Source organism: Maniola jurtina, chromosome 28 (assembly GCF_905333055.1).
Source record: "Maniola jurtina chromosome 28, ilManJurt1.1, whole genome shotgun sequence".
Lineage (NCBI taxonomy): Eukaryota > Metazoa > Arthropoda > Insecta > Lepidoptera > Nymphalidae > Maniola > Maniola jurtina.
The window spans coordinates 2,752,836-2,776,356 of NC_060056.1; the positions used below are offsets into that span (position 1 = coordinate 2,752,836).

At 39.7% G+C, this 23,521-nt stretch overlaps 1 protein-coding gene across 1 annotated transcript; it reads right to left on the minus strand.

Moving 5' to 3' along the window:
- Window positions 1-882: 882 nt before the first annotated feature.
- LOC123879748 (zinc finger protein 845-like) lies at window positions 883-22,444 on the minus strand. The gene is made up of 15 exons (XM_045927659.1): window positions 22,157-22,444; window positions 20,282-20,401; window positions 19,332-19,449; window positions 18,557-18,675; window positions 17,783-17,981; window positions 10,540-10,700; window positions 8,878-9,054; window positions 7,827-7,915; window positions 7,135-7,257; window positions 5,722-5,932; window positions 4,934-5,058; window positions 4,493-4,601; window positions 3,912-4,010; window positions 2,811-2,927; window positions 883-1,088 (listed from the first exon to the last, which is right to left on the minus strand). Exons 1-15 carry the CDS (start codon window positions 22,283-22,285, stop codon window positions 951-953), a joined length of 2,034 nt encoding a protein of 677 aa, XP_045783615.1. The 5' UTR covers window positions 22,286-22,444; the 3' UTR covers window positions 883-950.
- Between the last annotated feature and the right edge of the window lie 1,077 nt (window positions 22,445-23,521).

The window sequence follows — 23,521 nt, forward strand, 5'->3', positions numbered from 1 at the left end:
AGTTTGCCCTAGGCCAAACCTGATTTCAGTCCAAAGTAATTTGTTCTAGCGTGTCTAGCCCAGTACAATCTAAATAAATGTATGAATTCATCAGTTTGGCCTAGGTCAAACTATTATAAGTCTAAAGTATTTAGGCCAAACTAGAGGTGCTGGATTTAACAAGTATATCGCGATTTTTCGTTCTAGCGTGTCAAGCTCAGGACAATCTATTTAGATTTAAACATATATCTATGAATTCAAAAATTCAAAATTCAAAATATTTTTATTCAATTAGACTTTTACAAGTTCTTTTGAATCGTCAAAAGCATCTACCACTGGTTCGGAATGCCTTTCTCACCAAGAAAACCAGCAAGAAACTCGGCGGTTGCCGAAATTCATCAGTTTGGCCTAGGTCATACTAGTTAAGTCTAAAATATTTAGGCCAAACTAGAGGTCCAAGTTTAACAAGTATATCCTGATTTTATACCCCTATTTTACACCATTAGGGATTGAATTTTCAAAAATCCTTTCTTAGCAGATGTCTAAATCATAACAACTATCTGCATGCTAAATTTCAGTCCGATCCGTCATTAGTTTGAGCTGTGCGTTGATAAATCAGTCAGTCAGATTTTTTTTGTATATTTAGACACCGAAAGACAAATCGGTTTGGCCTAGGACGAACTAGTTTGGCCTATTATCGGATTTGGCCGAGAAACTATACAGGTAAACGTTTTTTTTTCTCTCTCTCGTCTGGCTTTACAAAAATTAGCCAATGTCAAGTTTGTAGTTATTTGTAACAAGTTAGTTAAACTATACAAGTATGGACCCCGTCTGTGCCGGCGCTCGCCGACACAATCACGGCACCCCCTTAGAGCGCTTTCCAGACAGTTTTAACAAAAAAAAAAAAACACTCCAAAAAGGCAAAGCACGCCCGCCAGCTAACACCAACACAGTCGAAGTCCAGGTGAAACTTAGAAAGTAAATGTATTTTCAGGAACATATTGCATGATTGCTATCGGGAATGTCGGTTGAGGATCGCCGGTTTGATTCCCGTCGGCTTTACTCTTCTTACACAGCGGGTAACGTTTGGATTTCATGTTTAAATGCACCTGCAAAAAACAAATTCCGGTTAGAAAAAAAAACTTTTCATTTTTTTTAAATTTCATGGCGGCAATTTTGAAATTTTTAGTAATTGATATTATAGTGGCAATAGAAATACACATTCTGTGAAAATTTCATGTCTCTACTTATTATGGTTCAGGAGACAGCGAAGTCTTAGATCGAAATCTGCTGAGAAATTGCCAAGACTAAAGTTTCAGTTAAAACGAGACAGATTTATGCCAGCGGTATAACGCTGTCTCGTTTTAATAACGTCTTGAGTCTGAGCAAAGTCAAAGTGCACTCTATAGATCTCAGCCTTAGTGATAGAGTCCCTTTAGAACGGAACCCTAAATAAAAAAATTTCAAAAGAAAAATAAAACCGACTTCAAAAACCAAAAACACTAAAAAGTAGAAAATAATTTTTGTTTAGCTACACATGTAATGTACCTAGGTATGAAGTCGAGCGAGCATATTAAAACAAAATTAGAAATCCAAGAGTGAAGCTCGCCCGACTTCATACCTAGGTACATTACATGTGTAGCTAAACAAAAATTATTTTCTACTTTTTAGTGTTTTTGGTTTTTCAAGTCGGTTTTATTTTTCTTTTGAAAATTTTTTATTTCACAATTTTTAGTGGCCCCACTGTACTATAATATGCTATGCCCAGTTAAACCCCTACTGTTTACTAAGCTATTACACTGATCGCGAGCAATTTGCTCTTATCCATTGAGGAGTTCTGTTCTCCATCTCCGAAGATATTCATCAGATCTTCACCAAATTTATATGGGACCACCTGCACAGTATACCCTTTCAAACAAAAAAAAATTCCAAATCGATCCAGGGGTCTTTGAGTAATCGGGGAACATACATAAAAAATAAAAAAAATAAAAAGATCCCGACGAATTGAGAACCTCCTCCTTTTTTGGAAGTCGGTTAAAAATGGCGACCATTTTCGGCGGAAGTACATCACTTCTGCTCGAAAAATTGGATAGCGCAAACATCTTTACAAAAGATGGGGCCTCAACGGCTGTTCTGTTTGGCGACCATTTTCAGCGAAAGTGACGTTCATACGTCACTTCCGTCCGTAAAGAAGTTTCACTTCAACAACTCACTTGTCTATGGTGCATGTACATTGGACTGTTGCGAGATGTTACGGGGCAGTATTCACACTTGAACAGGCTCCTATAACACCTTCATAAAAGACGGTGTCTCAAAATAGCTGTTCTGTTTGGCGTCCGTAAAGAAGTTTCACTTCAACAACTCACTTGTCTATGGTGCATGTACATTGGACTGTTGCGAGATGTTACGGGGCAGTATTCACACTTGAACAGGCTCCTATAACACCTTCATAAAATACGGTGTCTCAAAATAGCTGTTCTGTTTGGCGTCCGTAAAGAAGTTTCATTTCAACAACTCACTTGTCTATGGTGCTTGTACAGGTTGGACTGCTGCGAGAATGTTACGGGGAAGTATTCACACATGAACGAGCTCCTATAACACCTTCATAAAAAACGGTGTCTCAAAATAGCTGTTCTGTTTGGCGTCCGTAAAGAAGTTTCACTTCAACAACTCACTTGTCTATGGTGCTTGTACAGGTTGGACTGCTGCGAGAATATTACGGGGCAGTATTCACACATGAACAGGCTCCTTAAACAACTTCATAAAAGACGGTGTCTCAAAATAGCTGTTCTGTTTGGCGTCCGTAAAGAAGTTTCATTTCAACAACTCACTTGTCTATGGTGCTTGTACAGGTTGGACTGCTGCGAGAATGTGACGGGGCAGTATTCACACATGAAAGGCCTTTCGCCGGTGTGTGTGCGGATATGCGACTCAAGCTGCACTTTCGTCTGGAAACAAAAAAAAACAGTCAAGTGCGAGTTGGACTCACAAACATAAGGTTCCGTACCATCGTAAAAGATATACCTAACACTTTTATGTAGAACACTGCAAGTTAATGACGCACTGCGCCATCTATATGTAAGTAGCCGATGACCGCGACTTCGCCCGCGTGGATTTAGGTTTTTCGAAACCCCGTGGGAACTCTTTGATTTTCCAGGATAGAAAGTAGCCTGTGTGCTAATCCAGGATAATATCTATCTCCATTCCAAATTTCAGCCAAATCCGTCTAGTAGTTTTTGCGTGAAGGAGTAACAAACATACATACACACACATACACACAAACTTTCGCCTTTATAATACTAGTGTGAGTGTGATTTAGTAAATTAATTTTATCGTGAACATATTTAAATTTTTTTGGTGATGTAACCACAAATTCCTGGTTTTCAGATTGTTCCCTTTACTTTTACCACCCTAAGTTTAAGACCTACCTACCTGCCATATTTCATGATTCTAGATCAACGAGAAGTACCCTACAGGTTTTTTTTCTTGACAGACACGACTGGAATAAATATGTTCCTTGGACACACAGACAGACAGACCGACAGCGAAGTGATCCTATAAGGGTTCCGTTCTTCCTTTTAGAAGTACGAAACCCTAAAAAAAAATTCACGGCATATTCGTTTAGTTTCGTTATAAAACCTGTAGATGGGTCTTCGTCTGTGTTGGTGTTAGCTGGCGGGCGTGTTCTGCCTTTTTGGAGTGTTTTTTTTTTTTTTTTGTTAAAACTGTAAAAAAAATGTTTCTGCAAATAAAAATCTTGTATCTTGTATCTGGAAAGCGCTCTAAGGGGGTGCCGTACGTATGTCGGCGAGCGCCGGCACAGACGGGGTCCATACTTGTATAGTTTAACTAACTTGTTACAAATAACTGCAAACTGTAACGAGAGAGAGAGAAAAAAAAACCTGTAGATGTGTATTCAAGTGGTCGCTTACCGGAAATCCTTTCCCGCAATGGTGGCATATCCGGTTGTTAGGTCTTCCCTTGTGTACCGTACGGACGTGCTGTTCCAAACCGACCCGGTTTTTGGATGGCTGGAACAGAACAACAATCAAAGTAATCAATTGATAGATTCGCTCATAATAAAACAATTTTTTAGGGTTCGGTACTCACTTTGTTGTCTGTCTGTCTGACTGTCTGTCTGTCAAGAAACCCTTCCTTACTCCTTCAAGCAAAAACTACTGACAGATTTGACGGAAATTCGGAATGGAGATAGATAATATCCTGGATTAGCACATAGGCTTAATAGGCACGTATCTTTAAAACAAGAGTGAATAGGCACCTTCTATTACCTAGAAGGTGCCTATTCACTCTTGTTACGCGTCCCATCTTAGACCACATCATCACTTTCCATCAGGTGTGATTGTGGTCAAGCGCTTACCTATAGTGAATTAAAAAAAAAGGCTACTTTTATCCCGGAAAATCAATGAGTTGCTACGGGATTTTGAATCCACGCGGACGAAGTCGCGGGCATCACCTAGTGGAAGGACAAGTTAAAGAGAGAAAGAAAACTTACTTTATGACAGATGTGACACTGGAATGTCCTATACAAATGCTTCTCCTCGATATGATCGCGTAGTTTTGTCTTATCCACGAAACGGTGGCCACAGTGGTCGCAAATGAATCTGAAATTATTGAGAAATATTAGCACAATGCATAGCGGGCGGGCGGACGGATGGATAGACAGACAAACAGACAGACAACAAAGTGATCCTATAAGGGTTCCGGTTTTTTCTTTTGAGGTACCCTAACAAATAGCGAGCAAACGAGCAGGCGGGTCACCTGATGTTAAGTGGTTACCGCCGCCCATGAACATTTGCAGCACCAGAGGTATCACCGATGCGTTGTCGGCCTTTCAGAAATTTGTTGGTCCGCCCCTTGAATAACCCCATACTATGAAGAGATGTACAATACTATGTACAGATTTTTAAGTTAGGTTAGTTGTAAAAGCCCTTACTTCAGTTGGTCGTAAGTGACGTGTTTGAGACTATTTCGGAGATGTCTCTGTAACGAACAGACAGACGAAAATCCGATATCACAATCTTCGCAGTACGCTTTGTTCGTAGATGCTGTATTATTTTCCTGCAAACAAAAACGGAATAGTAGTAATACTGATTTTTAGGGTTCTGTATCTCAAAAGGAAAAACGGAACCCTTATAGGATTACTTCGTTGTCTGTCTGTCTGTCGTGTCTATCAAGAAACCTATAGGGTACTTCCCGTTGACCTAGAATCATGTTTGGCAGGTATGTAGGTCTTATAGCACAAGTAGAGGAATAAATCTGAAAACCGCGAATTTGTGGTTACATTATTAAAAAAAAATTAAAACGTGTTTCAATTTTCAAAGTAAGATAACTATACCAAGTGGGGTATCATATAAAAGGACTTTACCTGTACATACTAAAACAGATTTTTATTTATTTTTATGTATTAGTTTTTGATTTATCGTGCAAAATGTTGGAAAAATAGCGGAGTACGGAACCCTCAGTGCGCAAGTCTTACTCGCACTTGGCCGGTTTTTTTTAGGGTTCCGTACCCAAAGGGTAAAAACGGAGCTCTATTAATGTTATTCTGCCATCTGTCCGTCTGTCTGTCTGTCCGCGTGTCGCGTGACGATGTACAGGTATGGTTATCCTAATGAGTTACTTATCGACTAGGGACGTCAATTCATAACTTTTATGACATTAATCGACCATCACGCATTAGCATTTACAGCTGTCAAATTAAGTTAAAGACATGTTAGTTACCTGAGTATTGTGTTTGTCCAGATGTCTCTTCAGGCTGGTCTTCCACCGGAACACCTTATCGCAGAGCGTGCAAGGGAACTGGTTCTGTGACTCGTGGACCGCCAGCCTGTGGTTCATTAGGCCCGCGCGGTGGCTAAAGGTCTTATCACACTGCGGGCATTGGACGCGCGATTTGTGTTTGTCGCAATGGTAGCGGTGTTTATCTAATGATCTGCAAGCAAAATAACGGTTACAAAATTTTCTTTGGCATACTTGGACCACAATATTAACATCGTTATTCTGGTGGAAGGCTTTGGCCGTGGCTTTTTCTTGGATACTAAAGTTGGAGCTAAAAACGCTCTCGATCAAGCCACCTTTCAAACAAAAAAAACTAAATCAAAATCGGTTCATTCGTTTAGGAGCTACGATGCCAAACGGATACGCAAAAACACAGATACACACGTCAAACTTATAACAGCCCTCTTTTTAGGTCGGGGGTTAAAAAAAATAAGGAACCCTTATAAGATCACTAATTCATTGTCTGTCTGTCAAGACTCGTCAAGGGAATCAAAATTAAAAAAAAAACACAATTGTTGTGATTGGGTGAACTTATGGTATTCTTGTTGCAACAATACATTGTAGCCAATAGTGAGCGAGCGTCAACCAATCAGAGGTGATTGTGATCATGACATTGTAGCTGTCATTTTACAGTAGTCAGCAATCGAACAGTAGCTTAGGTGATATGGTTTTAAGCTATCGCATAGCTTTTACCGCGGGCTTTGAGCGCGGCGACCGAATTAAGAAATTCCATAACGAAAATAAACCTCACACCCCCCACTCCGACCGGCACAGCGGTGCGGCGTTGAAAGCCGTGCATCGTGTAACGTCGTTTCAGTTCGGCAGACTTCGGCACGGTGTTTGTGTGCGTGCCACTAGACGTATGCGTGTAGACTAGCTGCTAACTGCTCATAACTGCTGTAACGTGAACTGGAACGTCGTCGCGTCACTTCACCGCTCTCGTTCTGACAGGTCTATGGCCATCAAACAACTATCTATGGCTAAGTTAGCCATAGCTATTCCGGCTAGCCATGGACAAGGAGAAGTTTAAAAAACTGACTGCTGACCTTCAGTAATGGAGAGGCACATAAAGAAGAAGATGGCTAAGTTAACACTCAACTTACATTGTTTCCAATTGTTTCCTAATTTTTGTGTATCGGTCTCTCTGTGTGTCTGTGCGCTCTTTACAAAGGTGTTTGAAAGGCGCATTTGGAACCCTAGTCCCTTTAAGTTTACCAAATCAACTTACAGTGGCGCCCAACGTGGGGCCTATCGAAAAACGATAGTTCAAGAGACCGACGCGAACGTGAGTCCCCCGCCATTTTGTAGTAGTGTGAGTGCCACACGTATTTTTTTTTACACTTTCTTGACACTTACTTGGAGACCATCCCGCAAGATTTGCACTTGTACTTCTTGACAGTGATCTGGTGTCGCGTGTGCAAGTGCTGTTGGATGGATTTGATGTCTACGGAGCTCTTGTGGCATATCGCACATTCGTATCTGCGGTCAGACACACCAATATCAACAAGATACAATATCAACAAGAAGTTAGACAGCACTAAAACCCGACTACTACCGGCGAACTGCCGATAGATAGCTATGGATATGGTAAAATTGTTTTTCTTTCGCTCATTATCATTGTACTCAGAATTTTTTCCCCTTTCATTAGATATGAACAGCAGGTGTGGCTCGAACAAGTCCCTTGCGAGGGACAGCAAGCGATAGAAGAAACAACGGTTTTCGGATTTTCACCCGTTGCCAAAGGGGACTATGTAAATATCTAAATCCATATTATTATTATCCCTTAAGGTGGAAGCGACGGGTCTGCCCGCAAAATTCAAATTTAATTTGGTTTTTCGCAATTTGTAAACTAATACGACAACGTAGGCTTATGGTATTTTAATTGCGACAATGGCAGTATCATCCTCAGGTTTATGTAAAAATTTTACTTGAAAGGGTCCAGTTTAAGAAATTAATTCTAGTATCGACTAATTTGTGAGAATAGTCGTTGAGTGCCTTTAAAAATGGGTTTTTTCTGCCTTTTCTACATAGATATTTCTATTACATACCTTCTCATATGCCTCTTGTAATGTGCAGTGAACGCTTCCAGAGATGACACTATCGTCTGACAGATGGAGCAAATGTAATCACCATCTACCTACAACAAACAAACAAACACATCACACTAATATTATAAAGGCGAAAGTGCGTGTGTGTGCGTGCGTGTGCGTGCGTGTACGCGTGTGCGCGCGCGCGCGCGCGCGTATGTGTGTGTGTGTGTGTGTGTGTGTGTGTGTTTGTGTGTGGGTGAGTGCGTGCGTGCGTGCGTGCGTGAGTGCGTGCGTGCGTGCGTGCGTGTGTGTTACTCCTTCACGCAAAAACTACTTAACGGATTTGGCTGAAATTTGGAATGAAGATAAATAATATCTTGGATTAGCACATAGGCTACTTTTTATCTCGTAACATCAAAGACTTCCCACAGGATTTCGAAAAACCTAAATCCACGCGGGCGATGTCGCGGGCATTGGCTAGTATTATATAATACTGTATAGCGCATAACTATAAAGGATTATTTAAATGACAAGAAAGCTTGGGAATGAGTTGCCAAAGAGCTTTGATAGTTCTAATAAGTATAAGTGATTCTGTGAAGTGGTGATGATAAAAAAAAAACCCGGCTGAGTTTGTCGTGGGCTCTCCTCAGACTTGGGCGCGTTTGGAACCTTCCTAGCTTTAGTTTTAAGTTAGGTTTACGTAATTCATTATCACCACAATATCGTCTTTCAAATCTAACAAATCTGACACTGATGACACCTACTTAGGGACTCCCTAACGGAGTAGATAGGTTTAAATAAATATTTATTCGTATTACAGTTTATTATAAGTATAGATTAAGGTGTATGGATAAGATAGTTATGTAAGTTAAAATAAGAGCGCCACCTCGCCAACAAACTGGCACACCAGTTTGGCGAGCTATAATATTATAGATTCTTGTGATTTTTTTTTTGATTAAATAAAGTAAAAAAAAAAATGCATCGATGCGGCTGTCTCTTGCATGACGTCACACGCTTTACTTCGATGCGCCCGATGCAACCGACGTCACAACTTACACACTAAACTAACCTTATGTTTCTTGACATGATGCGTCCGTAGAGACGTGGCGCAGTTGAAAACCAGTAGACAAGACTCACACTTGTACTGCGCTTGGACGTAACTCTCTCTCCGACACAGGAGAGATCTCTCTCTTTGCATCTCGTCGTAGGAGAGATCTACTGTTAATATGTTTTGTGGTTTTGACACCTGGAAACGAGGTTATCTTTAAAAAAAAATACGAGTAATTTTATAATTCCACTTCGAAAGTTTATATGTTTGTATGTTTGTTACTGTTTCACGCAAAAACTATTGGACGGATTTGGTTGAAATTTGGAATGGAGATAGATTATACCCCGGATTAACACACAGTCTACTTTTATTCCGGAAAACCAAGGAGTTTCCACGGGATTTTAAAAAAACCCTTGTCTACGCGAAGTCCTAAACTTTACCTCTTTTCATTTTGCACGCCATGCTTGGCAGGATATCATCATCATCATCATCATCAGCCTGTGGACGTCCACTGTTGGACATAGGCCTTCCCTAAAGAGCGCCACCACACCCGGTCCTCAGCCTTCCTCATCCAGCCACTTCCCGCCAGCCGCTTTATATCGTCGGTCCATCGTGCTGGAGGGCGTCCCACACTACGCTTGCTTAAACGCGGTCTCCACTCAAGGACTTTCCGGCTCCAACGGCCATCGCCTCTACGACAGGCATGGCCTGCCCACTGCCACTTCAGCTTGCTAATAGTTTGGGCTATGTCAGTGACCTTGGTTCTCCTGCGGATCTCCTCGTTTCGGATCTTATCCCTCAGGGAAACTCCCAACATAGCCCTCTCCATAGCTCGCTGAGCAACCTTGAATTTGTGTACAAGGCCTTTTGTCAGTGTCCACGTTTCAGCACCATAGGTGAGGACGGGAAGGACACACTGGTTGAAGACTTTTGTTTTCAGGCATTGAGGAATTGACGATATATGGATATATGGATGATTAATTCTTAAGACCCATGTAAATTATATGCGTATACCATATTCTGGCAAAAGAAATGATTATGACGATCCATCCATACTAATATTATAAATGCGAAAGTGTGTCTGTCTCACGCACAACAGACGGAAACGTTTAAGTACGGAAACCAGCCCAGAGAGAAGAAGTGTGTCAGTCTGTCTACCTTTTCACGGCCCAACAGTTTAACCGATTCTGACGAAATTTGGTACAGAGTTAATTTATATCCCGGGGACGGATATAGGCTACTTTTTATCCCGGAAAATCAAAGTGTTCCCACGGGATTCCCAAAAACCCATCCGCTTAACCGATTTGTGGTACCGGAGTAGCTTGCGTCCATGTTATTGACATAGACAACTTTTTATCACGGAAAACCAAACAGTTCCCACGGGATCTTCAAAACCTACATCCACGCGGACGAAGTTGCGGGCATCCTCTAGTGATTCTATAATGAAACCTGTAGCTCGATTCCCTAAAACCGGCATCAATCATTATTACAATCGCAATTGTTGTTATTGGCTAAATTTATGGTATTCTTGTTGCAACAATGCATTGTAGCCAATAGTGAGCGAGCGTCAACCAATCAGAGGTGATTGCGATCGTCACATTGTAGCTGTCACTCTACCGCAATCGAGCTGCAGGTCTCAGTATTGGACTGGCCATGTGTGTAGATGATGATGATAATGCTCACCTTTTTAATTTTCTTTTTCTTCTTAACTTTCGTGGATTTATCTTTATTTTTCTTAATGTCATCCAAAAATGTTTGTATTTGTGTATCGATGTCACCCATAACATCGTCGTCAGAGTCTAAAGATTTCAAACTACCCTCATTTGATAAATTATCTTCTAGTACTGAAATACCATACAAATATCGCAACGTAAATACATACAGTGACGATACAATGAGACGCAATGACGCCTGCATACTGGAGAGTGAAACAGGCTACTTCAAAAATCTATGAGTTCCCACTGGATTTTCAAAAAACCAGATTTTCCGACATAAGAGAGGGAGAGAGATAGGGAGGGATAGAGACAGGAGAGGCTGAAAAGATAGATTAGGAGGGGGGGGGGGAGGAGATAATATGCATAAAATCTTACCATCATGATTATTTTTATCATCAATCTCAGTTTGACGTCATCATCAACTTCAATACGGCCGTTCGAATCAGTTGGAAAGAGATAGAGAGACCGTGGGACGGTGGCGGAGAGAAAGAGAGGGAAACAGAAAGAAAAGATAGAGGGGGAGGAGAGTTATAAATCTTACTGGTTGTGCAACGGAAACCTAGTAGTAAACGCAAAATATGGTTTAAAAACTATATCTACAGGAACGGTCGCCTTCCTTCGTCTGAGCTAATTCCTTCCTGGATTCATAGATGACGCTAGGGGTTAAGCTTAGGCTAAAATCCGCGCCTGCGCACTGCCGCGCATAACCATCGACGCGACGCCATATTTGAACGCGAGAAGTCATTGCGACGAGCTCCTGTAAGAAAATAATTCCCATACGCGCGCGCACGCCGATTTTCTGGCCGCATACAACCCGAAACCGCCACAGCATCCCTGGAGCAGATTCCGGAGCCAGGAAGAGTTGCAGAGACCAAAAGGTTAGTGACCTTTCTTGCTGGATTTGTTTTTGGGCCATATTTGTTGTGGATATAGGTTTTTGGTTGCACATATCATTACCGCAAACGCTCCTGGATCCTTGGCATCACGCTGAGCTTCCATTTTTTGGTCCTTCGAACCGGATATTGTTCTAGTACGCATATTTATCGCGATTTTACGTAATTTACTCGTAAAATTGTAGTCGTAAGATAATCGACAACGCGTTGTGTAAGTTATTCACAAGTTCATAATATATTTAAAATTAACGCATTTAATAAATATTTCGATAATATATCTTAATATTTACTCAATTTACGTAAATTACTCGTAAAATTGCCATCGTAAGTTACTCGACACGCGTTATTTTCTGTTCTTTGTACGCCGCCATCTTGGTTTAAGATATTCGCTAACAGTTTAATTGTTAACTATTTTTGTTATTTTGTGCCGTTAAAATGGAGAAATTAACGTCTAAATTAAATATTCTTACTTCCAAAAAAGAAAACATCTTTCAAAGAATGAATAGATTGTACGATATGTCTAAAAGTATTACAACTTTTGAAACGCGAAAAAATGAAAGGTTTATGAGTGAGTCAGAAACGGTTGATGACCTACGAACAAAGTTCGAGTCAATATTAGATGAAATAAATACTATTTCGCTACAATTAGACCCACCAATGCAGCCTAATTATCAGCCTCTTGATGCTTTTGAAGATTTATATGCACCTGTTAAGAGAATTCGTAATAAAATCTTGTCAAATTGCAATAATTCCACATCTACAAGCAACAATGATAGCCAATTACAGCCACAAATAAAGTTACCGCCTATAAATATTCCCAGTTTTGACGGAAAAAATGAAAACTGGCCCTTATTTTATGAGTCGTTTAAGGCTAATATTCATAATAATAGTAATTTAACGGATTCGCAGCGAGTTCAATATTTAATTAGTAAATTGTCACACGGTGCGTTATATTTCACGGCAGGTATTGTACCTACAGGAGAAACTTATCATATTATATGGGATAGTCTAGTCAAAAAATTCCAAGATAAAAGAGCATTAGGCACGCACTACCTAAATAACATTTTTGAATTAAAAAACTGTTCAAATACCGCTAATAGTTTGAATACATTCATTGAGAAATTCTCCGCATCTATCGCTGCTTTAAAGCAGTTAGAGATTCCAGACCTTACGGATTTTATATTTTTATATTTCGCCTTAAAAAAAATTAGACACGCAAACAATACAAAATTTCGAAATGTCATTGCAATCAAACGATTCTAAGATCCCGTCGTACACGCAACTCATTGAGTTTATTCAACTTCAAGTTAAAGTACTCGAACGCTCAAATAAACCTACCAATTTTAATAATAGATCGGACAAATCGCGAGGTACCTACAAGTCATTCATTGCATGTGATACAAACGAGCCTACCGCTTCTGCGCGCAGCGAATGTGTGTTGTGTAGTAGTAAGACCCACAAACATCTATATCAGTGCAATAAGTTTATGGAGATGGAATCGCCGCAAGCAAGATTCGACTTTATTAAATCTAAGAACGCGTGCGTAAATTGCTTGTCGCTATTTCATACTATAAGCAAATGTAAATCTCGATCATCTTGTGTCAGGTGCCTTCCAGCTAAGAAGAAACACCATTCCAGCTTGTGTAGAATTAATAATGACACAATAAATAAAAAATCATCGTCCGACCGCACGTTCACGAGCGTTTCGCCCGCTGTAGCCGTGGACGCAACGCCCGCGTCCGCGCCAGCGCCCGCGCCGCTGACTAGTGTACAGTCGCTCACTACGTCTTTACCTACGCATGCTTCAAGCGCTTTATTATCCACTGCACAAGTATACGCGAAGCATTATAACAGTAACAAAAAACTTATGATACGCTGTTTATTGGATACGGGCTCACAAAACAACATTATCAGTTATAAATGTTGTAAATTGCTTAATTTACCTATTACTCCCGTTTTTAACTCATGTATTAAAGGTATAGGTTTAAAATCGCAACCAATACATGGCTATGTTTATTTGAACATCGAATCGCGCGTGTACCCTGCTAATAAATATTATATCAAGGCTTTAGTTTTAGATTGTCTTACCGATAATTTGCCATCGCACTTTATTGAAAATTGTGATACAAATCATATTAAAGACTTACCTCTCGCAGACTTGAAATGGAATATACCTGGTGACATTGACGTCATTTTAGGCGCTCAATTATTTCCGCACATCTACTTAGGTGATAAAATTGTATCCAACAGTACCGCACCGGCTGCTTTATTAACGACTTTAGGATACGTTTTAATGGGTGATTATACGCCTCGTGATCGCGAATCTAATGAATATTCATTCACCGCACTCGCATTGGAAGATTTAGATCAAAATCTCCAAAAATTTTGGGAACTGGAACAAATTAATGAAAAAACGCACCTCAGCCCCGCCGAGACTGAATGCGAGAACTTATACCGCGCTTCAGTTTCTCGGGATGAGAGTGGCCGATATTCGGTCGGTTTACCCTTTTCTCAAAACGCATCCGAACTAGGCAACTCGCGTTGCGTCGCTCACCGCCGCTTGCTTGCTCTAGAGCGTAAGTTTAAGACTGACCCTTCGTTACGTCATGATTATAATCAAATCATCATGGAATACATTCAACGAGGTTATTTATCTGAGGTCTCGGACAATAACAATGCCGATGAGGGCTATTATATTCCGCACCACGCTGTTATTCGCCCCGAAAAAAGTTCGAGTCGCGTTCGAATCGTCACGGATGCCTCCGCGAAAACCGCAGATAGGAACCTATCGTTAAATGATGTACTCCATACTGGACCTAACTTACAGGCGGATTTGTTTTTACTTTTGTTAAATTTCCGATTATTTCCAGTCGCCATGACTGCAGATATAAAGCAGATGTACTTGCAAATTGAGATTTTGCCGCGAGATCGTAAATACTTAAAGATCCTTTTCAGATTTGACGAAAATGAAGAAATACGCACCTTTCAGTTTAACCGCGTCCCGTTTGGACTAAAGTCCAGTCCGTATTTAGCCATGCGTTCGGTGCGACAACTATGCCAGGACGAAGGTAATCGTTTCACGGAGGCAGCAAAAATAGCTGAGTCTCAATTATACATGGATGACCTTGTGCATTCGGCTACTAACGATCAAACCGCTAAAACCTTGTCGCAAGAATTGATTAATTTGTTCAAATCGGGTTCATTTGAGTTGATCAAATGGTCAAGTAACTCGTCAACTCTTTTATGTAGTCTGCCAGACACGCATCGCGCTTCGGTGAACTTTACCGATAGTAACAATACCACTAAGGTTTTAGGTCTGTCTTGGGATCCCAGTGAAGATGTCTTTCGCATGACCATTTCTAAGATCGACAACAAATGCACGAAACGCACAATTTTATCTCTCGTTGCTAGATTGTTCGATGTTTTAGGATTAGTCGCGCCAGTTATTCTTTATGCTAAACTGTTGATCAAAGAACTCTGGCTCCAACGGATCGATTGGGATGAAATTCCTTCTGAAGATATAATCAAAAGATACTCTGATTTGGTCCACGATTTTTCAATTCTTCCAAGTTTAAAAATACCACGTCATACAGGTATTACTGAAGGATGCAAAATAAATATAGTCGCCTTCAGTGATGCTAGTTTAAATGGCTATGGTTGTGTGATTTATATACATGTTACTGATGCTCTCGGTAATATACTCGTTAACTTGTTGTGCTCAAAATCGAAAGTTTCACCTACCAAAGTAACGACACTCGCTAGATTGGAGTTATGCGCCGTGCTTTTAATGTCAAAATTAGTTAAAATCGTAAGAGATACCTATTCTTCTCGCATTCCGATTGAAGGAATTTATGCGTTCTCCGATTCCACAGTAGCGCTGTCATGGATAAAATCGTCACCTCATAGGTGGAATACTTTCGTTAGCAACCGCGTCGCACAGTGTCAAGAAAATCTTAACCCACAGCATTTTTATCATGTTGCGGGAATCGAGAATCCAAGTGACTGTTTATCACGTGGTGTTTTGCCATCACAATTAATCTCGCACCCACTTTGGTGGAATGGCCCACAATGGCTCCGCGACTCGCCTTCGGAATGGCCGATAAATAGTTTTTCGCCTACCACTGATAACGAGTTACCTGAATTCAAATCCACCGCGTTATTAACAACAGATGTTCAATGCGAACAACCGGTATTATATATTTTATCGCAACGCTTTTCCTCATGGAATAAACTTATTCGCTCCGCTTCTTATGTATTACGCTTCGCGCGACTTCTGCCATCTACTGGAGAAGTCGATAAACTTAATTTTGTTGAAAACGCAATAATAAAGGACATCCAAAGGGTTCACTTTAGTGATGAAATCACGCGATTAAAAAATAAAAAATTACCTTCGAAGAAATTACAAAGGCTAGCTGTTTTTATTGATAATGACGGCATTTTACGCATTGGAGGTCGGCTTTCTAAATCGGATTTACCATACGAGGCTAAACATCCCGCACTTCTTCCAAAACATGATCACGCGGTTAACTTGATCATTGATCACTATCATACGCGCAATTGTCACACTGGGCCTTCTTTATTAACGTCCCTTATTCGTCAACGATTTTGGATACTAGACGCTAGGACAATCATTAGGTCTAGAGTACACAAATGTAATACATGTTTTCGAGTAAAGCCTGTGCATCTTACACCATTAATGGCTGATATTCCTTCTCATCGTTTGCAAGAAGCGAAAGCCTTTATGCACACAGGTGTGGACCACGCAGGTCCACTCCGTATAACGCCAACGCGTCGCCGCGGTTATCAGTCGCAGAAAGCTTACATATGCTTATTCGTATGCCTCGTGACGAAAGCCGTTCATATTGAACTTTCGTCAGATTTAACAGCTGACTGTTTTCTCATGGCTGTAAAAAGATTTTTAAGTCGCAAAGGTCCAATCTCCTGTTTTTACAGCGATAATTCTGGAACCTTCCTTAAAGCCAAATCGCAGTTGGACGAAGTGTATTCACTTCTGAATAGTTCAGATTATAAAGGTAAATTAAACCTAGAATTACAAATTAATCGGATTGAATGGAAGAATATCCCTCCCCGGGCCCCCCATTTTGGAAATATGTGGGAGAGTAATATAAAATGTTTTAAAACGCATTTGTATCGAGTCATCGGTAATCAACTTCTTACATACGAAGAGTTAATAACAGTGCTAACGCAAATTGAATGCATATTAAACTCTCGCCCGCTTTGTTTAATGTCGTCCGATCCACATCCGGAAATTCTAACTCCGGCCCATTTTTTGATGTCTACTCCGCTACAATATTTTCCGGCTGCTCCTTTACCTAGCGAAAGCCCTAACCTAATTAAGAGAAAAAGACTACTCGACAGTTTAGTTCAGTCCTATTGGAAGAAATGGCGCTTAGAATACTTACACACTTTACAAGTTAGACAAAAGTGGTGTACGCCTTCTAACCCTGTTAAGATAGGTACGGTGGTTTTAATTGGGCATGATGATTTACCGCCTTTACAATGGCCGCTAGGAATAATTACAAAGGTTTATCCAGGGGCTGATAATGTGGTTCGCGTTGCTCTTGTTAAAACTGAATCTGGCGAATTCAAACGACCTGTTGTGAAACTTTACCCACTTCCAACGCAATAACCGCATTATAATTTATTTAAGTAATTTTAATTGTAGAATAAATAACTATACGTTAATTTTAACACGCTTAACGGATTTAAATATAATTTTTATACACGCTATCATATTTTTTATTATTAAACTTAGTATTATTTATTACTCGCGCAAATTCGTATAATAATATTTATTAAGTACTAGTAAGTTGGACTTCGTCAACGCGGGGAGTATGGTTGTGCAACGGAAACCTAGTAGTAAACGCAAAATATGGTTTAAAAACTATATCTACAGGAACGGTCGCCTTCCTTCGTCTGAGCTAATTCCTTCCTGGATTCATAGATGACGCTAGGGGTTAAGCTTAGGCTAAAATCCGCGCCTGCGCACTGCCGCGCATAACCATCGACGCGACGCCATATTTGAACGCGAGAAGTCATTGCGACGAGCTCCTGTAAGAAAATAATTCCCATACGCGCGCGCACGCCGATTTTCTGGCCGCATACAACCCGAAACCGCCACAGCATCCCTGGAGCAGATTCCGGAGCCAGGAAGAGTTGCAGAGACCAAAAGGTTAGTGACCTTTCTTGCTGGATTTGTTTTTGGGCCATATTTGTTGTGGATATAGGTTTTTGGTTGCACATATCATTACCGCAAACGCTCCTGGATCCTTGGCATCACGCTGAGCTTCCACTTACCATCATGATTGTCAATCTCAATTTTGACGTCATCATCAACTTTGACACGGTCGTTGAAGTTAGTTTCAACTTTAATAAAGAGTTTCTCAACATTTTCGTTGTCAATTTTCTTGTAATTTTCACTCACTGCCACAGGGTCTATGTCCTTTTTTGTCATGCGTTTCCGACGCGTCACTTTTGAACTAGTTTTGAGATTATTCTGTAATAAACAAACAGATTTATCTAACAATACTATACATTTAATACATACAAGCTCAAAGGATTAGCAAGCTGAAGTGGCAAAATGACGGCCGTTGGGGCAGACGTGTTCTGGAGTGGAGACCGCGTACCGGTAAGCGCAGTGTGGGACGACTTCCAGCCCGCTGGACCGATGACCTGATGAAGGTGGCGGGGAGCGGGTGGATGAGGAAGGCGGATGACCGTGTTTGGTGGCGCGCTCTTGGAAAGGCCTATGTCCAGCAGTGGACGCATACAGGCTGATGGAATGGAATGGAAAATAAATTATCAACATGCTGTTTGGCATGCAGATATTTTTTATAAGGTAGAAATCCGCTAAGAACGGATTTTTGAAAATTCAACCCCTAAGGGGGTAAAATAGGGGTTCGAAATTTGTGTAGTCCACACAGTCCAAAAACTACGGGGATAAGCTAGTATTCTATATTCGTAATATTTTAGCAGTACCTAAATAGGCTATGTATTTAGTATTTAAGGGTGTATTCTGCAAATGAATGAAAAAAAGTTACGCTCGCTACGCTCTTGGTAATGTCAAGTTACCTTCTTTTTCCTTCTATCTCTTTTAACATCACATAATACTGTCTGTATGTCTTCTACTGGACCTTTGTATGAACTATCAGTTTTAGGGTTTTCTGATGATTTCTCTATTTTTTCTTTATCTAAAACAAATAAATTCCCAATTAATTCACATTTCACAGCACATAATATTCAAAGAACTGTCGAGTAATGAGACTAATAATTCGGTTGTAGTGTAGATAATCAGTAAATTGACTGGTCTAAATCTAGTGCTATCCTTTTCCGCAGCAAGCATTGTGAAAGGGATAGCAACACATGTACACCTATCATTTTACTTCCTACATCCTCCACTTAGCGCATTATAGCCGTCTAGATGACTTCGTTGCACCTCTGTAGGTAATAACATACTATCTCTCTGAAGAGCTGTTTAACCTCATTCCGCCCTCCTTTTTCTACAACCGCACCGCACGCCACCGCAAGAAATTTCACCCTCACCACTTGAGCACCTGGTGCACTTCGACCACCCGTTGTGCCAGATCCTTTTTCCCACACACATGAAAACTGTGGAATCAACTCCAATCGGCGGTGTTCCCACTAGATTACAACATGGGGTTATTCAAGGGGTGGGCCAACAAATTCCTGAAAGGTCGGCAACGCATCGGCGGTTCCTCATGGTACATCTCCAATGTTCATGGGCGGCGGTAATCACTTAACATCAGGTGAACAACTTGCTCGTTTGCTCGTTATTTTATAAAAAAAAATCTATCCATACTCTGTGACCATAATGTGTGTCACTCACCTTTACTTTCAAGTTTGACGAAATCTTCTTCGCCTGGTGTGATGACCACTGCACTGTTAGTGTGCACCTTCAACCGTGGCGGTCTAGATATGTCCAACAAGGAGCAATCATGAAGATTCTGAAAAACGATCAAAATAGGAAAGAAGTTAGTTAAAAATATAATAGAACAAAAATATATTCCAATAAACTGTAACAAGTACTTTTGAATCGTCAAATGCATTTTTATTCAAGATTCAAGATTCAAGATTTTTTTATTTGCAGAAACATTTTTTACAGTGAGATGTTATTAAGTACATATTGTCCAGTAGAAATGTTTCACCTTACATAATGAGGCATGCATTTGTATTGTTCTTGTTTTGTTGTGCAAAATGTTGACAAAATACTGCTTTGCAGCTTCAGTCGGGTAAAAATTCAAAAAAATAAATAAAACCAACTTCAAAATGATATGATAAATATGGCTGACTAGAGGATGCCCGCGGCTTCGCCCGCGTGGATTTCAGTTTTTCTTAAATCCTATAGAAAGTCTTTATGTCCTTCTCCAGGATGTATCCCAAGTCTGTAACAAATTTCATTAAAATCTGTTCAGCGGTTGGGCCGTAAAAACGTAGCAGATAGATAGACAGACAGACAGACAGACAGACAGACAGACAGATAGACAGACAGACAGACACACTTTCGCATTTATAATATTAGTATGGACAGAGGATGCCCGCGGCTTCGCCCGCGTGGATTTCAGTTGTTTTTAAATCCCGTACTGAACTCTTTAATTTTACGGGATAAAAAGTGGCCTATGTCCTTCCCCAGGATGTATCCCAAATCTGTACCTTTCATCAAAATCTGTACAGTGGTTGGGCCGTGAAAACGTAGCAGACAGACAGACAAATAGACAGACAGACGGACAGACACACTTTCGCATTTATAATATTAGTATGGATATGATAAATACCCACCTCAGTGTAAGTCTGCAGGATCCTGTAGCAGTCCTTGACCTGCTCCCTGAACGACAGCACTTTGCTAAGGGTGGCGTCACACTCCCAACAGACCCTTGGCACTATGTTTATGTTGTTCAGCTGAAACATTTTGATGCATTGGTACTGTAAAGTAAAAAGTATTCCCGTCCTCTTCTTACCGATGTAATATGAAAAGGACATACACAGTTTGACAGTTTTTGATTTAGAGCTGTCAAACCTCTTGACTTTATCTGCCAGTCACGAGCTTTGCACTAAAGTTTAGATTTTTAAATGTAAAATTCAGGTATGTGCTTCATAGCAATGTTAAAAAGAAAAAGATGTAGATAATAAATAAAATAAAATAAGATAAGATAAATAAATCTATACTAATATTATAAAGAGGAAACCTTTGTATTTTTGTATGTTTGTATTGAATAGGCTCAAAAACTACTGGACCAATTTCAAAATTTCTTTTACCATTACTTAGAGGGATTCTTCCGAATCCGTATAGGCTATATTTTATCCCGGTACACCCGTGCGAAGCCGGGGCGGGTCGCTAGTAAAAAATAAAATAAATAATCCAAATTTAGTTTCTGCGCCATTATCTAATCTAAATGTATAGAAGGAAAAGTTGACTGACTGACTAATCTATCAACATACAGCTCAAGCTACTTGACAGATTGTGCTGAAATTTGGCATACAGATAGCTATTATGGCAGATATCCGCTAAGAAAAGATTTTTGAAAATCCAACCTCTTAAGAGATAAAATAGGGGTTTGAAATTGGTGTAGTCCAAGAGGATGCAGTCGTGGGCATATGCTAGTTTACTTATAAACTAAAAATTATACTTATTAGTTAATACTAACTAGAAATTAACAATTACAGAAAAGACTGAATTCCGAAAGGTCGGCAGTTAAAACCCCAGCCATTGCACTATTGTCGTACCCACTCCTGGCACAAGCTTTACGCTTAATTGGAGGGGAAAGGGGAGTATTAGTCATGATTAGCATGGCTAATATTCCTTAAAAAAAAACTTTGAGATTACCTAAAATTCTATTTCGTAGGAGTCAACGTCATAGAGAGATGTTACATGCAAAATCTTAACTTTCCAGCAGAACTGGTTTGAGTATACGTTGATTCCTCAGTGAGCAGTTTTTGTCCTTATATTATATAATATATATTTGATTCTAATCCATATTAAAATTACTAATGCGAAAGTGTGTCTGCTAACTTACCATCCTATCTGTAAATCAAACCAACTTTGACGACATATGGATTGAACAGAGGTAAAGTCAAAGTAAAAATCCTTTATTCAAAATAGATACTATTGTACACCTTTTGATTGTCCGATTTGTTATATATGTATACGTATCATCACACTAATCACACTAATATTATAAAGGCGAAAGTTTGTATGTGTGTGTGTGTATGTTTGTTACTCCTTCACGCAAAAACTACTGGACGGATTGGGCTGAAATTAAGAATGGAGATAGATTATACCCTGGATTAGCACAAAGGCTACTTTTTATCCCGGAAACTTAAAGAGTTCCCGCGGGATTTTTAAAAAACCTACATCCACGCGAAAGAAGTCGCGGGTATCAGCTAGTAAATGATTAGTGAAAGCGATACTGTAGGAGATTAAGGTAACCTCATGAATACTCTACATGGGCTCTTCTCAGACTTGGGCGCGTTTGGAACCCTCGTAGCTTTAGTTTTAAGTAACGTAATTAATTATCACCACTATATCGTACAAGTTTAACAATTTCGACCATCAAAAGGAGTACAATTGTACCTACTTTGGATAAATGATTTTGACTTTGACTTTTGACTTTGACTTACACTTTCGAACGCTTTCAAAGACTAATTAATACTTACAGGTAGTTCTTGTAAAGCCTCCAGGTAGAATTTCTTTTGCTGCTCGTCATCCACCTTTCGTATAACCCTTCCAACACACAAGCAAGCCATGCAAAGTAAGTTGTTTATAATATCGTCTTTAATTTCCATTTTTTATATCTTTCCCTGTACTTAAGGACAGAGAATTGACGCGAATCAAGCGAATAGTCAACGTGGTGCGACTTTTTCATTCAATTTGCACGTATAAAACTATTTTTCCATTATTAATTCGATAAAATAAAAATTGAGATTAAAAAACCAAAACAAACCGACCAAAGAGTACGTAATCACCACAGGTAATCACAAACCGACTCCAACTTTCTACCACAGACTCAACGTCGCAGATAAATAATATGTCAATTGTCAAGCATCTGTCAAAACTAAAATGTCTTTGTCAGAGTTGTTTCCATGGTGTTTCCATATGGTTTTTTTTTTCTTCTCGTCTGGCTTTACATAGATTAGCCAATGTCAGGTTTGTTTCCATATGGTTTCCATGCGGTTTCCCCATTGATTTTTAACCCCCGACCCAAAAAGAGGGGTGTTAATTTATAAGTTTGACGTGTGTATCTGTGTATCTGTCTGTGGCACCGTAGCGCCTAAACTAATGAACCGATTTTAATTAAGTTTTTTTTGTTTGAAAGGTGGCTTGATCGAGAGTGTTCTTAGCTATAACACAAGAAAATCGGTTCAGCCGTTTGAAAGTTATCAGGTCTTTTCTAGTTACTGTAACCTTCACTTGTCGGGGGTGTTATAAATTTTTAATTTACACTTTGTAATAAATAATTTATGGTTGTTTCCAAAATATTTCTATGTGTTTGTGGATATTGAAGTTGGTTTTTATTTTTGATTTTGGAATTTTTTAGACTTCATACCTGTAAATAGTTACCTACCTGCGCGTTTATTGCCACAGTGAAAGTGACTATTACTTAGGTACCTAGGTACTCTCGTTAGAGAATAGTTAGTATGTTTCTTGCTAGGTACATGAAACATATTTTTTATTATTAATTACTAGCTGATGCCCGCGACTTCATTCGCGTGGATGTAGGTTTTTAAAAATCCCGTGGGAATTCTTTGATTTTCCGGGCTAAAAAGTAGCCTATGTGCTAATCCAGGATGTAATCTATCTACATTCTAAATTTCAGCCCAATCCGTTCAATAGTTTTTGCGTGAAGGAGTAACAAACATACACACACACACACATACAAACTTTCTCCTTTATATATTTATTTTATTATTATTATTGTATTGTATTGTAAATAGCTATTTGTTTTCTAGTTATTATTCAAAGCTAAGGATTTTGTATAATAGCCATCCATTTATCCATCTTAGCTAAAGTAGACTAAATTA